This window comes from Meleagris gallopavo, chromosome 2, assembly GCF_905368555.1.
Source record: "Meleagris gallopavo chromosome 2, MGAL_WU_HG_1.1, whole genome shotgun sequence".
Taxonomy (NCBI): Eukaryota; Metazoa; Chordata; class Aves; order Galliformes; family Phasianidae; genus Meleagris; species Meleagris gallopavo.
The window spans coordinates 85,245,813-85,261,602 of record NC_139405.1 but is presented as its reverse complement, the minus strand read 5'-3'; the positions used below and the strand labels follow the sequence as shown (position 1 = coordinate 85,261,602).

Here is a 15,790-nt window from a genome sequence, read left to right as displayed (position 1 = left end):
TTTAGCTATCCATTTCAATTGATTAAAACTTAATTGAAAGCTTCCAGAAGCCCTTGCTGAAGTTCAAAGGTTGGAGATTTCTAGCTTTCATCAGTTTTTTCAGCTAAAGTAGCTGAACAATTTATACCTATTAAATCAGAATTTAGTTCTTCATTGATTTTCTTCTCCATACCACTACTCCCTTTTCTCATACCCTTCTGATCATCCATTGCTTTTCTCTCCTTTTTCTACCTTTCCCTCATTTTGTGTTTCTTTCCTCCCCTCCTTCATGATTCATAAAACTTTAAAAGCCACGAGAAAGGAAAGAGGCTCAAGAAGTAGAAGGTTGTAGTCAAAAGTAAATTAAGTCGAAACTGATATCAACAACACAGCACTTCTTTGTGTTTATATGGTTGCAGAATCAAATCAAGCTCATACTCAGTGTTTAAATCAAGAATGTCCATTTCCGCTCCCTAATAAGATCTCCTATCCATGCCAAGCAGCACATAGCTTACATCACCCTTATAATAAAAGCATTATCTCAAAATCTTGGTAGCAGCATAAAAGCTCAGTTCCCCTGCACCTGACATATCATTTCAAGTTACACATAGACTGCATGGAAGAAAAAGTGTTTTAATGCTGGAACAGGTGGTCTGTGTGTATAAACTACAATAAAACCTGATAACCCTTCTGGATGAAAAACAGTGACCAAACTACTTTCTGACACTGTCTGCTTACCTGAGGATCACTTTCCTTTTCCACTGATCACTAAAACATTCTTCAGAACATCTTGCAACCCACTCTGTTGGTGCTATACCATCTGCAGGAAGCAAAAAGCAAACCACCCACCCCAATAAGAGCAGCAGCACAACATTTGGAAGAGCCCAAACTAAGCTACACAACATTCCACAATAGCTTATTTGCAGAGACAGAACAATCTTGTCATTAAATAGCCATGTGAAGGATCAGAGAAGTGTACAAATAACACCAAAACTAAGCACAGCAGATTACTTTCCATTGATGAATTTGATTGTAAAAAAAAAAATAGAAATGTAGCATGGATATACTCTCATACATTTAGCTTGATCTACACATGAGAAAGATATTCTTTCAGATTTTCAAATGATGCTGGAAATAAAGCCTACTAGGCTACATACAGATATCAGTGAGATCACTGCAAGCATAAAACTCTTGACAGCTCTACAGTCCCTTGCACACAGTCATTCATCCAAAATTAACTCTCACTTTTCCTAATGAACAACTATTCGAGCACAGCAAGAGAAAAAGGCTCCTTGCAGTTCTCCTTTAGATTATCAGTCCTTAATGTACTCTCCAAATGTCAACACAGAAGCCAGTAAGTCACTTAAGGGTTTGGTGCTGCTTAGTTCAGTACAGGTATGGAATAACGTGTTTTAGAAGCAAATTGTGAAGTCGCAGATTCCTCTTCACAGTTGTATCAAATCACACAGTCCCAAGAATTTTGGGAGGGAAAAAAAAAAAAAATCAAGTCTCTTTCCCAGCTACAAAGTTAACTCCCTGACCATGGAGAACATATGGCACAATTCCCAGACAGCACCAAGAAGTGCTTACCGTAATCTCAAAGAAAATGCTAGAAATTGCTCAGTTAGAAATACCAGAGACATGAGCATTCTAACATTCAGAAATATGGAGCATAAAAATCTACTCTGCAAGAGTAAAGAAGAAGTCTTATAATATTAAAAAGCCATTTTTGAAACATACGCAGAGTAGGGACTGATTCACAGAAAATTCTTTTAACTTCAAACACTCAAAAAAGCTTTGGAAAACATGTATTTGAAATCCTGAGAAAATTAAGAAAGGGGTTATTGTCAAAGGGGGGGTGTTTTTTTGTTTGTTTGTTTTTCCCCCCTGAGTTCAAACTTCTCAAGGGAACCATTTTATCCTCTCATTCCCAGTACTGCTCTTTGGAAGTTAACCAGTTATGAGGCATTAGCTGAGTCCTACTTTTGTTCTTGCTGAAGACATTACTGCCCAAACCAATTTGCATACCCAAACTGTTTCTGCAAACAGAAGTAGCAGGAATATTTTTCTTCCAAGTGAAAAGCTGAGATGAAAACTCCTGATTATAAAGTAGAGACTTTGCATACTAGCGTAAAAAAAAACTACTTAGTCCAAAACCCACAACCTTCAGATCACAAAGTATTTTATAAATCAAAATCTTCCAAATTTTACATCTTTAGGTGTAACCTTTACTCTAGTCTCAGTTTGTCATTCTGTTGATGCACACTGGAGCAGGTGCAGAGAAATTCAAAGGGCAGCAGTGACCCACCCTGTGTCTTTTAGGTTTCAGATCATGCTAACCCAAAAAGAACTGAAATGCTCACTACCAGCAACACACTTGACATTTTTAAAGAGAGCATGTTGCATTATATGCAGTCATGTGAGTATCAAAACATTTTGTCCACTTATTTAAATACTGATGATCCATCTTCTATGTTAGCATTATTGTATTTCTTGATTAACCTTCAGTACTCAAACTAAAAAACAAATCCATTTTAGCAGAAAAACTTGGAAATAAAGGACAGTCATAAATTACGCTTGGAAGTTGTTGATGTTTGTTTAATTTGCTGACAGCCTTAGAAAATTTTTCTTCGTAGTTTTTATTAGCTCCACTACAGAAGATCTTTTAAGATAAAGAAATAGCTGTACTCAGCTCCAGCAGAATTCTAACTAAAATATTACAAGATTTCCAGAGGACTGTAACAACCAGGTTTATTTTTTTGCCAGAAAATTTAAAAAACATTTCATTTGAGAAGTAGTAATATACAATTCTTACACAGCTATTTTCATTCAGAAGCCTGAAGGATTAGACTGAAAATCAGCATTAGTTTTCAACTTCCAAAGGAAAGTTTTAAAAGATATTCATTGAAAACATATGGTAGAAGGAAAAATCAAACACCATGTACACACCTCAGAGCTTTAATCTGCATTAAGGTATTTCAGTTGTCTGATCCACCCCCATAGTTTTTACTTGCTTATATGGCCAAAGACCATTACGTTTTACACCACTTTAAAAGCTGTCCAGCTCCACGCTTATTCTGACATCATAGAAACTCAGAATGGCTTGGGACCCCAAGGATCAGCAAGTTCCAGCCCCTCCTGCCACAAGCAGAGCCACCAAGCTCCAGATCTGGTATTAGACCAGGTTGGCCAGGGCCCCATCCAATCTGGCCTTGAACACCTCCAGAGATAGGGCATCCACAACCTCTCTGGGCAGCCTGTATCAGTACTCACCACTCTCATAGTAAAGAACTTCCCCCTGACATCCAACCAATCTAAACCTTCCCTCCATGGGCTTAAAACCATTCCACCTTGTCCTATCAGTATCTACCCAAGTAAAAACATGAAGCACTAAGCCTTACCCTCTTGTATATCACCCATCAAAGGATGGAAAAATGCAATAGGAACAAAAGATGAACATACTTTCACACTTCTCAGGCAAGATCAGCCTATAAACCTGGCTATTTTCTGGCATGTAAGCTCTATACTAATGTCTCAAAACCTTTTTCTCAACACTACTTAAACATATATACTGAGGTCAGCTGTGAGGACATTTTTTTTTTCTTCACATTCAGTAGCTTGTTGAAGAAAAGACTGAATTGAAAAAGTTACGAAATGTTTGTTTTTAAAAAGGCACACTTACCCTGAACTGAAATGCAGGACAACTGTAGTGACCCACAGGTCAGGAAAACATCTCTTTATTGAGGCAGTGTCTCTAGGTCAAGGTCCCGCTGCTGCATACAAGTAGGCATGATGTGCTCCTATTTTATTAAAGATGAGACAGGAACTACACAACAGCAGCATCTATGCATTCAGAAACAAGACCCAACGCCTCAGTTTTTGAGCTGAAACCTTCTCTCCTCAGACATCACGAAGGAACTGTTCAACTACTTTTATAGCATTACTCAGTGGACTAGATAAATAGATGTATTAATTTTCATGTACATATGTTGGCCTTTCTTAGGAGTCTTATGCACTGTTCACTGCTGATATGCCAGATTTTGTAGATAGGCTAGCCTGTCACACCAGATCTAGTTACCAGTCCATATTGCCTGTACAATATTGAAACAAGAAAAGCATGCATCCAGTGCACGAGGACAGGGCACGCCTGATGGGTCAGATGGTTTCTTTCTCAAAAGGTGCTGGGATCTGAGGCTGTTTTGGCATGCGGAGCCCAACCATGCCACCTCCTGGTTACGGATGGCCACTCTATTCCACACATTAGGCAGGTAAATCAAATGCTTGGTAAGTTAACAGTTAACTTTTTTTTTTTATTCAGCTACCCAGCTATTCCATCTTCCCTTGGCAATACCAGCTGCTAATATAATCAATTTCTTAAGCTTTAAATAGCATCTATATTAAGGCACAAAGGAAGAAAAATGGACAATACAGCAGGTGCCTCTGAGGAGATATAAATAAGGAAATAAATTTCCTAAAAGAATTCTCACAACAAATAAAGCTACTCTTCTACAAGCAAAACATTCATGCTGCCAAAAAAAGCAGTGCAGGATGGAGAACTGATGAGGATATGGCTATCCAGAAAAGCCTCAGCAAATGCCTTTGACCTTCTCTAAAACAGCTGGTACTACATTCTGCTACTCACGCTGAACTGCGCCTTAAGCAGCTGCACTGATTTAAATAGTGCCATTTCAAGGGAGAAGCACTCTTTTCACACAAGGGTAGCAGAATCTAGCCTTTAGTTATTGCATTAGTATTGTTCCTTCTATGGAAAAGGAATTTACTGTGTTTCAAAGGACATGTTTTCTAAGATCGTAGATCAAATGGTTCTAAACTGCTTCAGATCTCTGAAAGGAAGAGATTTTTATTTTTTATTTTTTTTGAATTACGTCTTCCCCCCTCCCTCCCTTAAGAAAGCCCAGATTTTGTGACTAACTACTGCAGGTCAATAAAAACTTGCAGAGGTTACTTTATTATACTCAGCCTAACATTGTATGTTATTTTGTTCTCCCCAAATGCAGCTATCCTCTGCTATTCAGATGTAAGGCATTCTGCAAGGAAAAAGCACTTAAGATTATGAAGACACACCAGGCAATCATATCACAATAAAATAACTATTCGTTTTTTTTTAAAAAAAAACAACATTGCAAGACTGGTACACGTTCATTTCTGAAGTCAGCAGCACATTCTAGTGATGGAGTATCCTTTTTCATTATTCCATACATATTAGCTGCATCAGTCAACATATCACATAAGGACTGCAAGATAGCCTGCTAATGGCAACAGAAAGATTCCCATTAACTTCAGTCAGCTTCGAATCAAATCTGTGATACCTGCACACTGCTGCTTTATAGAAACAAGTAGCTGGTATTCATCTGTGGTTTGCACTGATATTATCCTTTTTTATTGAATAAGATCCAAATGATAGCTATATAAATCTAGCTTCTAATGAAACTCGCATTCCTAAAATACAAGCTCTAAACATTTCTAAGCGCATTTCCCAAGTCAACCTTCCAGCTATCCACACTGTATTTCGTGGGGCAGCAAAGTAAATGATGATTAATATAAACTATTTTGTGAACACAGATTTCTTCTCACCTTATGACATCATAAAAAAAAACAAAATAAACAGAAAACTGCCTGCTCACAGATTAATATTAATGTATGAGTTTACATTAGCATTTTACATTAGTCTTGTTTTAACCCAAAGACTTGTTTAGACAGTAAACCAATAAATTTGTAAATATTTTTTCACAAGTAGTCTGCTATGGAAAGCTAAATAAAAAGTATCAGAGTGCTGACTTCAGAAGGTCAAAGGTTTCATCAACAGCACGTCACATCTTGGGCAACAGATATCAGCTTCATTTCTTACAGTGCGAAGACAAGTTAGTTCACATGAAGTGTCCTTATTTCTGCCCCTAGGTTTTTAATAGGAACGTGCAGCTATGAATAAAATCTGCCCTCCTACATAAAAAAGCAAATGCATCCCCAGGAGTCCAAAACATTCAGAGCTCAACATAAGCCAAAAATATTAGTTGAACGTAAGACAAAAGGAGTTTGCATTACATCAGCAGTTTTCAGATCAGCTAGAACAATTTTTGCAGGCTTAAATAAAAGGCAATACTAATGTCAGTTGAGTATTAGGGCTAAGTAATGATATACCTTTTGAATAGTTATGCCTGTCCTACAAAGAGCTTTATGACACCGAGCTCTATGAATTTAACTGACATGACTAGAAGATTAACAAATTTATGCTACGCCACATTTTATTATCTAGGGACTTAAGATTAAAGTTAAAGGCTTGACTCTTTGCCTTCAGAATGCTAACTGTAAACCTGAGGTCAGTTGTACTGTCACTACACAGAGAGAAATTAGCTACCTCATTACCCAAGTAATGCTGATATTTCCATAGGGAGAGACGCTCTTACTTTGGCCAGCTCCTTCCAATAGGGCTTTTTCCTTTATGTTTGCATTACAAAGCAGAGCTGGCTTTAATATTTTGCAAGATATTTCAAAGCCAGAAATACAAGAGTAGAATTTTCTATCCCAAGGAACATATAGACAATTAGATGGATACTTTGTCTTATTAAAGAAATAAAAATACAAAACAAAAGCTTTTGATTACCACAAAGTCACTGTAGGATCTAGATTTCTCTGGTACCCATATCTTCACAGCTCAAGTCATACACTTGTTTTACGTACATAATAATAATAATCAAATTCGTGCAAAAATAATATTTATCAGTCACTTGTTAGGGACTACAAGAGGACACAGCACCAGAACAGCAAGGATCTAAATTCTGGCTGGAGCTTGAGATTGTACCATAACAATTTCCGCACAAAAGGTATTACTGAAAAACACCCTGCACTTTGACTTCTCTCATCTGGACAAATATTACCCTGATCCAGTGTGGGGACCCATCTCATTACCAGAAGCAGCACAATCTCACCTAAGAAAATAACCATGTGTAACCAATTTACAGTAACATACTTAAAACTACCCGTGAAACAAGTGTGATTCTTCCATCTCTTTCAGGCAGAAACACACCCTGCTTCACAAATCTGTACAGATAATACAGAAAAACCCTCTAGAGATTTACCTATTCTTTAGATTTGCATCTAACAGTTACATTAAAAGATGTCTTTCAGTTTTACTGCTGGCTAGATTATTCTATCAATATAAACGCTCAATGCCTTTTGCAAAATTTCAAATAAACTAATGCAAACTGAGGTAAATGATCACCATCCATTCACACTTCACAAGTTCTCCTAATAGAAGGCTTATAAATGGCTTTTCCATTTCTAATGATGAAATAATCACACAGAAGCTATTTCCTATATAAAAAAGGTAATGACCCAGGGGTGAATGAAGTATCTTCTGCTTAAGGCATTAACTTAGTCATTAAGAAACTGGGGTCATTTTCAGCATCCACCATGGGCTGCCTCCGATTTTTAGACAAGTTGTGTTTTATAACTTCATAATCTTTATGTTAGATGAACCAATACCCCTTCTCATGGTTCTTTATAGTGTCTGATAGATAAATAAGTTAACTGCCACAGAAAACATTTTTTTGTGTGCTTTATCATACATATACAATGAAGGCTCTAGTAAAAGTCTAAAATAAATGTCTGTACACCCTTCATGGGTAAGGAGTAAATATCCACTGACTCAAATATGCACCCAACACAAGTCTACCAGCAGGACACAGACCTACATATTAACAATGTCTGTAATTTATTTTTAAATTAAGCAAAGCAAAACACAAAAAGCAAACAAAATATTACAGGGAAAGAAAAAGTCAGCTCTTCATAAAGAAAACCAGTGTCATAAGTTGAAATCATACTTCTGGAATGCCTGTGTGCCCTTCAGTGGCTTTACACAACAGCAGGCAGCCTCCCTACCTCAGGTTCTAACAGCTGACATGAAAAATCACAGCACTTTCAAGTCAAAGCAAAAGCTAGAGGCTCTCAACTCTGAAAGCCAAAGCTACACTTCCATAATTTACACAAAATCCAATGACAATCAGAACAGCTTAGAATACCACAAAAGCAACACTTGGCTGTGATTGTAATGTATGCAGCTACTTGCGTATGCTTCTCAAATAATAGAAATCCAGAGTCTGGAAGCATCAGTTCATTGCCAATATATCCTAGAAATAAAGCATTACAGAGGTGGTTGCACCAGTTTTCTTCTGGCATCCGAAAGAAATTCTGCCAGTTCTACACATTTCCCTCCTATTTATACCCAGCAGCATCCAATGCCTTCATTCTCATTTCCTCAACTACTTACACACTTCAGTGAAACTGTTTCAACATGACAGTCTCCAAAACAAATCTCTAGAAAGCTCGACAGATGGTGGTTACAAAGGATAAAGCCAGGTATCTGGTGTGAATCTGACATTAGCATTCCCTACAGTTTCCACAGACAAGTCACCTTCATCTTTTAAAAATTCACATATACTTAGACCTCAGTCTATTAAGAGGGAAAAAGAAAACTAATCATGTACTCAACCTCAGAGTTGTCCTGCATACATTTTCCACCTAGGTCTGAGTCCTAAAAATACCCACAGTAGTGGGTATTTTTTTGTTTGTTTGTTTGTTTTTTAAAGTTTACTCTGCACACTTTCAGTGATGCTTTGTGCCTTTTCTGCCTCTCGTATGCATATACTCAGCAGATACCTCCCCCCTCTGGGAAAAGATCAAACTGCAAGGTGCAAGAAATGCACCCCTATAAGGAATACAGATACATTCTATTTTTATTAGAAAAAACAACCTCAAAACAAGCAGTGCAGCTGCCTCTTCTGCAGAGAGATAGCTATAACAGAAATGTATAGAATGTGTCTTTATTCACCCTGAATTTCCAACTGACCAAGCAGGAGCGCTATGACAAAACCTGGACTCAGTACATTTGTTCCCAATCAATAAAACAGGTATTTAAGGAAGACAATATAAAGGCTGCTGACATAAGGAAAGATGCTTATTGCTAACATAATGAGTTTTAAATAGTTATGATTGCCCCTAAGACATAATAGAACTTAGGAAATTATTCACTTCCCTGAGTGGGGGTAATTTGAACTGGCAACTTCCTCACAGGCCCATCCATACACTTTTTTGCCTTGGTCTCACTTACCAACTCCACAGCTTGCTTGGATTCATGCATTCAATCTTCACTACTTTTTTCCTAAGCGTAATGGGAATTTTTACAGGAAACTGGGAAGTGTTGCAAGCATCTTAGGGGATGACACTTTTATGTGTGCTGAAGTGCTGCACCACAGGGCCTACATTCAGTAACCACCTAAATTAGAAATCACAAACTTTCTGAAGATTCTCCAAACCAGTTTGACTAAAGTAAAGAGCACAGAATTCAGAATTAAGCATAATGCAAAACGTTACAGGAAACATATTCCAAATCTCTACAGAAATCAAAGCGAAGATCATTGTGTCCTGGATGGAACATATCATGAAACCAATAAGCCACAAGCAGCCAATACCCACCACAGCGAAGCAAAGTAAATCAGCGCTCTGCTAGCGCTGTAACACCATTACCGTACGCACCTTACTGCTTGAGCACGAGAGGTGAGCTGCAATGAGTTACACGAGATCCGAGCGTCCCTCTACGGCGCGCACAGCCCCGCGAGGTGGCCCCGGGCCGAACGGCGCTGTGCGGGGCTGTGGCGCGCGGTCCGAGGGCTGCGCCGGCGACCTGTGGGCACCACCCGCACCCCGGCACCCACGGCCACGCGTGGCCCCCGCGCCCACCCCGAGCCGGCGGCTGCCGGGCAAGGTGCCTGGGAGCGGAGGGAGAGACGCACGGTGGCGGGCGGGAACGGAGCCTTACCGTCGGCCAGGAGGCGCATGGCGTGCACAAAGGAGGGATCCAGGCTGTCCTTCTCGGCCATCAGCTCGGGCAGGTACTTCTCCTGCTCCATCGCCTCGGGGCCGCGCCGCCTGGGCAAGCCGGGGCGGGCTGCGCGGCCGCCGGCTGGCTCCGCGCCTCCGGCCACCTCCTCAGCGCCCGCCCCGCCCGGCACCCCACGGCTCGCAGCTGCCGCCCGGCCCGGCCTCCCCTGTCCGGGGGGCGCTCCCCGCCCCGGCACCGCCTCCGCCGTCCCCCGGCCGCGCAGGGGGGCGGGGGCTGGGGCGTGCGCGGCTCGCTCCGCGCCTCGCACTACCGTACGTCCCGGCCCCCTCCTGCCAGTGAGCGGCCCGCTCCCTCCGGCCGCCTTAACAAGGGAGGCGGGGCGAGGCGGGACGGCCCCGAGCTGCTCCCATTGGTGGAGAAACCCCTCGGGCGGGGCCCGCTCCGGAGTTCCGCGCCGCTATTGGCTAGTGAGCAGCGAGAGGCGCCGGGCGGTGGGCGCCGGGCTGGGGGGCGAGAGAGAGGGGCTGCGTGTACGTGCGCCTGTGAGATCGTGCGTGCAGGTGTGCGCTGCGCGTGCCTGTGTGTCTCGCTATGTGGCTGTGTGCACACCTGCGGCTCCGTGGGGCCCCCGTGCTTGTGCACGCGTGCTCGCGCTGTGTTGTCGTCTCTCCGTCGTTGTGGGAGCGTGTGCTCGCGGCTGTGCATGCGCTGGTCTGTCAGAGGCCAAGAGTGTGCGGCCGCGTGGGAGCGGCTGTGGCTGGATGCACTTGTTGTGACTCTGTCCGTGTCCGTGTGTCTCGCCTCACTCTCGTGTCATTATAGTGGCTGGTGAGCGCTGTCCGTAGTACTGAAGATGAGGGGCGAGCGCTGTCCGCGGTGCTGAGCGCACATGGCAGGCGCTGCCCTTCGTCCAGAAGGCGCGGGCGGGATGGGTGAGGTGCTTGGCTGGCAGAGCTCCGTCTCGGCAGCATGGGGCTGCGAGATTGCATCTTTCCTGAGGGTGTGATCAGAGAATCTGCAATCAGGCACGGCTGTTTAAGCAGTGCACTGAAAATGTCTGCCTGTGGCTGCTGTGAATAGCTGGGGAGTGCTCAGTAGGTGTCTGGCGGTCCAGAGAGGAAGGGACTATCTCTGATGAGGAATTCCATGCTGCACCTGCAGGAGTAGCTCTATATCTCCAACAGTGCAGAATTAAAGCAGTCATGCAGCTAAAAAGGTCTATATTTGTAGTTAAGAAAAAAAAAAGAGAGAGTTTAGTGTAAACTGACTATTGGTAACAGAATTTAGTAAGGTTTTTTAATTTTGAGAGTAAACAGAAGATGCTTAACTGATATTTAACTTCATTTATTGGACCTCTAGGACATTCTAATGAAGAACACTATGTGTTATGCTCAATATACATGTGAGAATTATTTCTTAATTCTTACTACTCAGACAACTATCTGTTTATTCAAATGGAATAAATAACTGGTGCATGATATCTCTTGTATTACGCACTGTTTTTTTGCTCTAGTTTTTTGTGTCTCTGTGTGTCTCTGTGTGTGTGTTGTTTTGAAATCTATATTTTTTTTTCTTTTTTCTTTTTTCTTCTTTCCTTTTTTTTTTTTTTTTTAATGATGAAGGAATGAAGAAAGGTAAAAATATGACAAACAGTCTATGAGGTTTTTGAAGACACTGTGCCACCACTGCATAGAAATTAGCTCTGTCATGTTTTCAAAATCCAAAGATAAATGCAGACAACTTTTACTGAATTTTCTCTCCAAGTGCAGTACAGTTGAGTGAGTACATGTGTTTACAAGAATATGTAGAGAATGTCAGTGACTGAAATATACTATTCTATCATATTTTCAGGGGAAAAAAAAAATAAAATGAAATACCTGACAACTAAATTCTCTTCTGAAGAACAGAAGTGGGAAATCTTTTATTTAGAAAACTTGCCCAAGCACTTCAGAAGCAAGGAAGAATGATAACAGAATTTAATGATTTAATTGGCAGTTAGTTTTTCTGCAAATTGCATGTGAAAAAGGCATGTCATCCTTAAATCAAAACAAACAAATAAACAAAACCAACAACAAATATAAAACAAAGACAAGCACAGGACTATATATTTTTTTTTTAAATTAATAATTTACCCTGATCCAATTTACTGTATGAATAGGTCTTCTTTCCTGGTTAACAGCTGAGTGAGAAATAGCATATTGTTTGCAACACAGTTCAGAACTATCTTACTTGAGCACACAGTTCAAAACATATGTCTGCAGTTCTGTTCATCAGAATATTTCAGGCAGGTGTTCTTTAGTTCAGAAAGAGAGAAGACAAGTGATAGGTGCATTGTATTTAAACGTATTCAAGACTAAGCTAAGCCATCATGATTCAGAAGCCATACTGGTCTAGTTAACCATTGGAATATACCATAGGATCATATATATAGAAAATTAGTCAGGGGTCTTTCCATCGGTTGGAAGAATAGTGTTATCTTAGTGAGTTTAATTGTACTAAACCTCCTTACATTGTTGAAAGCCTTGATTTAAATACCTTTATGTTTATTAAGCTAGGTTCATCTAAGTACTACTTTTGCCCTCTGTAAAAGGAGTAGAGGGCAGGTTTGCAAGCACATTCTGTGGTCAAGTATAGGGAGGCAATTTTTCTTTAAGTTCAATTTTCATAAGATTGAATTGAAAGTTAAATTGACTTTTAGTGATACTTAGGCTGCACAGCCATTGAGGTAGTTTTGTGAATTTTGCCTGAGACCTCGTTAAAAAATAAAAATAAGAAGTTATTAAAATCTGTCAGACAGGAAATATAGACCTCTAATGACATCAAGCATTACTTCATTGCTAGTTAGAGATCAATTTTTTCATAGCTACTAAAACTCAAAGACATATTTTACAACTTTTTAGTTTGAAGTGTCAAGCCAAATTAAAGTGTATCTGTACTGTATTTTATTACTAAGTATGATAATGAAGTGATCAGAGCATACCAGATTATAGTTCATTTGAAGACAGAACAGGTAACCGACTGTGTAAATGACTACATATTTTTACCAATGCCAACTAAGTATACCTATTATGTACTATCTATGCACAGTTAAAGGCAGTGGAAGCAAACAATTGTGGGAATAATTCCGAATTTTCTAAATGCTTATTTTAAAAATTATGAAGTCTGCTGAGAATATGCTGTAGACAGACTGGCCACTGTGAGGATAATACATTGTCTGTCTAAAGCATCACATTGAAATCACTGTAATAACTTAGATAAATGCATTTATGTTTGTATGTGTGAGTATATATAGGACCTTATGCACCAAAGATTAGATTTGTCAAGAGTTTTTCATTTTAGAAATTCCATTAGCTTTCAAATTTGTTCCGTTTCACCTGCTCTAGCCTGGGCAAAGGGTTATCATCTTCCTGAAATGATGCTAAATTGGGATAAAAAACATAGGTAGTTTCCCCTAACTATTTTAACTATATCTTTCTCTTAAAATGGAATTATAATTGATGATATAAGAAATAATGAATCAACAATACATATGCAAGATGCAGGGAATGTCTCCATCTCCTGATAACACCTTCATATGTGATATTTCCAAAAGTAAGGTGTACATCGACAAGAACGCAATTCACCATAGATCACTTTTAGACTAGCCTCATCCACGGAAAAAGGATTATGAATGAATGCGGGTGATTAAATTCATTATTTCAGTAGAGTTTGGATGTTTCCATTTATACATCTGAGTAAATGCTTATTTTCTTAGAATCAAACTATACAAATTGGTCTTTACTCTGTTTAAATCCTATAAATCAACTTCAGTTAAAAACATACCATTAGTTATTTCCTTCCAAAGCATCAAATAATTTCACAGATTTGGTGAGCCTTGTACTCCAGCAGAATTCAGTATGAATTCCAGGTGTACAATCAACGATGACTCATGATGTAACTTGGTTTATGATAGTCATATGACAAGCTTTGAGGTCATCAAGGCACATGTTGAAAAAATATATATGTGTGTGTTAATGGTCTATTTCATATTTAGTATTCTTGATAAAGTAAAGTAAAGTAACTGAAAAAGTGAACCAGGGTAAATGTAATGGCTGGAAGCATAACCACATTGAAAACCTCTTTTGTCATTAATTCGGGATGCTTTTAAGTAAAATAATAAGCTATTAAACAGCAATTGAAAACAGGGAAAAAAAAAAACACCTTAAATCAACTGTAATCAACATATCTTACATTTTGCTTACTTATGTTTGAAGATATACACTTTAGTTTTCTTGGACTGCTATCAGACTGTCCACCGCTACTGCCTTCAGACATACTCAAGTTTTAGGTCTAGTTTTGTGTTGTCTGTGTTGCTCTCTAAAGCTGAAGGTTGAAAAGTATTTCTCTGCCAAAGAAAATGAAGTAGACTTTATTCTTCTGAAGGCAATCTTATTTAGACACTGCAGGAGCTTAAATATTATTCAAAAGAAAATGTTCCTTCAAAAGCCTGTTTCAGATTGGTCATTTGATTTGTTGTCTGTTTTCCAAGTAATTCAGAAAATTTTCCATTCCATCGATCATCTTTCTTTTCCAGTTATATGCCATTCAATTTTGCATCAGATGACTGGGGTCATAACTCTATCTTGACTAGTGACTGTTTTAAGAAATAGTTCCATGTCTCTGCAGAATTACAAAGTCCTGCTTGGCTTTATTTATTTATTTATTTTTAATAAATGAAATAGCTAGAATTCTTATGTATAGACTTTACTGTCTGTCTTCTGCTAAATGGCAGCCTTCTTCTGAACAGAACTGCATTTTGCCTTCCTGTATAAATCTATATTCAGGGAATACAGAGCATGTGTGTAGTTGATGTAAAGGAACTTCTGAATGCATACATGCAATACACCTTTGCATCTTTATATTTTTTCAGTTCATTTCTGATTATCCTTTTCTCCCATAAACAGTAGTTTCTGTGTATAAGTAGAAGAAATATTGAATAGGATGAGAGGCATAAGAAAGGAAAATGGAAGATTCTTAAGGAATGAATTATTTAGATAAGTATACGAGAATAAGCTTTAAGCTGTACTACATAACATACTTCCCTGGTGAATGACAGGTTGGTCATGAGCCAGCAGTGTGCCCTCATGGCCAAGAAGGCCAGTGGTATGCTGGGGTGCATGAAAAAGTGCATGGCTAGCAGGCCGAGGGAGGTGATCCTCCTCCTCTATTCTACCCTAGTGAGGACTCTTCTGGACTGTTCTCTCCTGTTCTGGGCTCCTCAGTCCAAAAAAAGACAGGGAACTACTGGAAAGAGTCCACTGGAGGGCCACAAAGATAAGTAGGAGCTTGGAGCATCTGCCATATGAGGTGAGGCTGAGAGATTTGGAACTCTTCAGTCTGGAGAAGAAAAGATTGAGATAAGGTCTTATCAATGCTTATAAATATCTAGTGGGTCAAAGCTAGGTGAAAGGGGTCAAACACTTTTCAAGTGTGCAGCAGTAGAAAAAGAGGCAATGGGCTCAGACTTGAAAACAGGGGGAAACATCCTTACTTTGAGACTTACCAAGCACTGCATTGAGAGCTGGCATTTGTGAGTTGTTTGTTACAGATATATATGAACCTTCTACCTATACTAGTGTTCTACTTTGTGCTTCTGCTTGCTAAAGGCTGTGGAGAAATTGGGGGTTCAGCTTTTGAGGGACAATTCCAGGGTTTGAAAGAAGCAGTGTGGAAGTAAAAAGCAGATCTTACCTAAAATCTCTTCGTACATACTAGGGAAAAGGGAAATAAATAAGAGACGGACAAACAATAGTTGTCAACCTATCTTTGTGGACAATTCCTTGAATATTTGACTGTTTTTCCCTACAGTTCTATGTTTTTCTTTAGCCTTAGAAAAATAAATTTTATCATTTAAGAGGTAGCTGGTCTGTCTGTGTTATTCTCAGGTACTATTATTTTAGTGAGTTACTGCAT

General features: G+C 39.5%; 1 protein-coding gene across 4 annotated transcripts in view; it reads right to left on the bottom strand.

Annotated features, from left to right (window-relative positions):
- The window catches only part of KHDRBS2 (KH RNA binding domain containing, signal transduction associated 2), a 342,038-nt gene extending 331,836 nt beyond the window's left edge, over positions 1-10,202 (bottom strand). For all 4 annotated transcript variants that reach the window (XR_014881561.1, XR_014881559.1, XR_014881560.1 and 1 more), the window contains exon 1: positions 9,815-10,202. Coding sequence is in view for 1 of the 4 variants with exons in the window: in XM_085217841.1 (XP_085073967.1) it covers positions 9,815-9,905 (91 nt within the window). In the remaining 3 variants the exon portion in view is untranslated. The remainder of the gene's footprint in view (positions 1-9,814) is intronic.
- Positions 10,203-15,790: the final 5,588 nt, after the last annotated feature.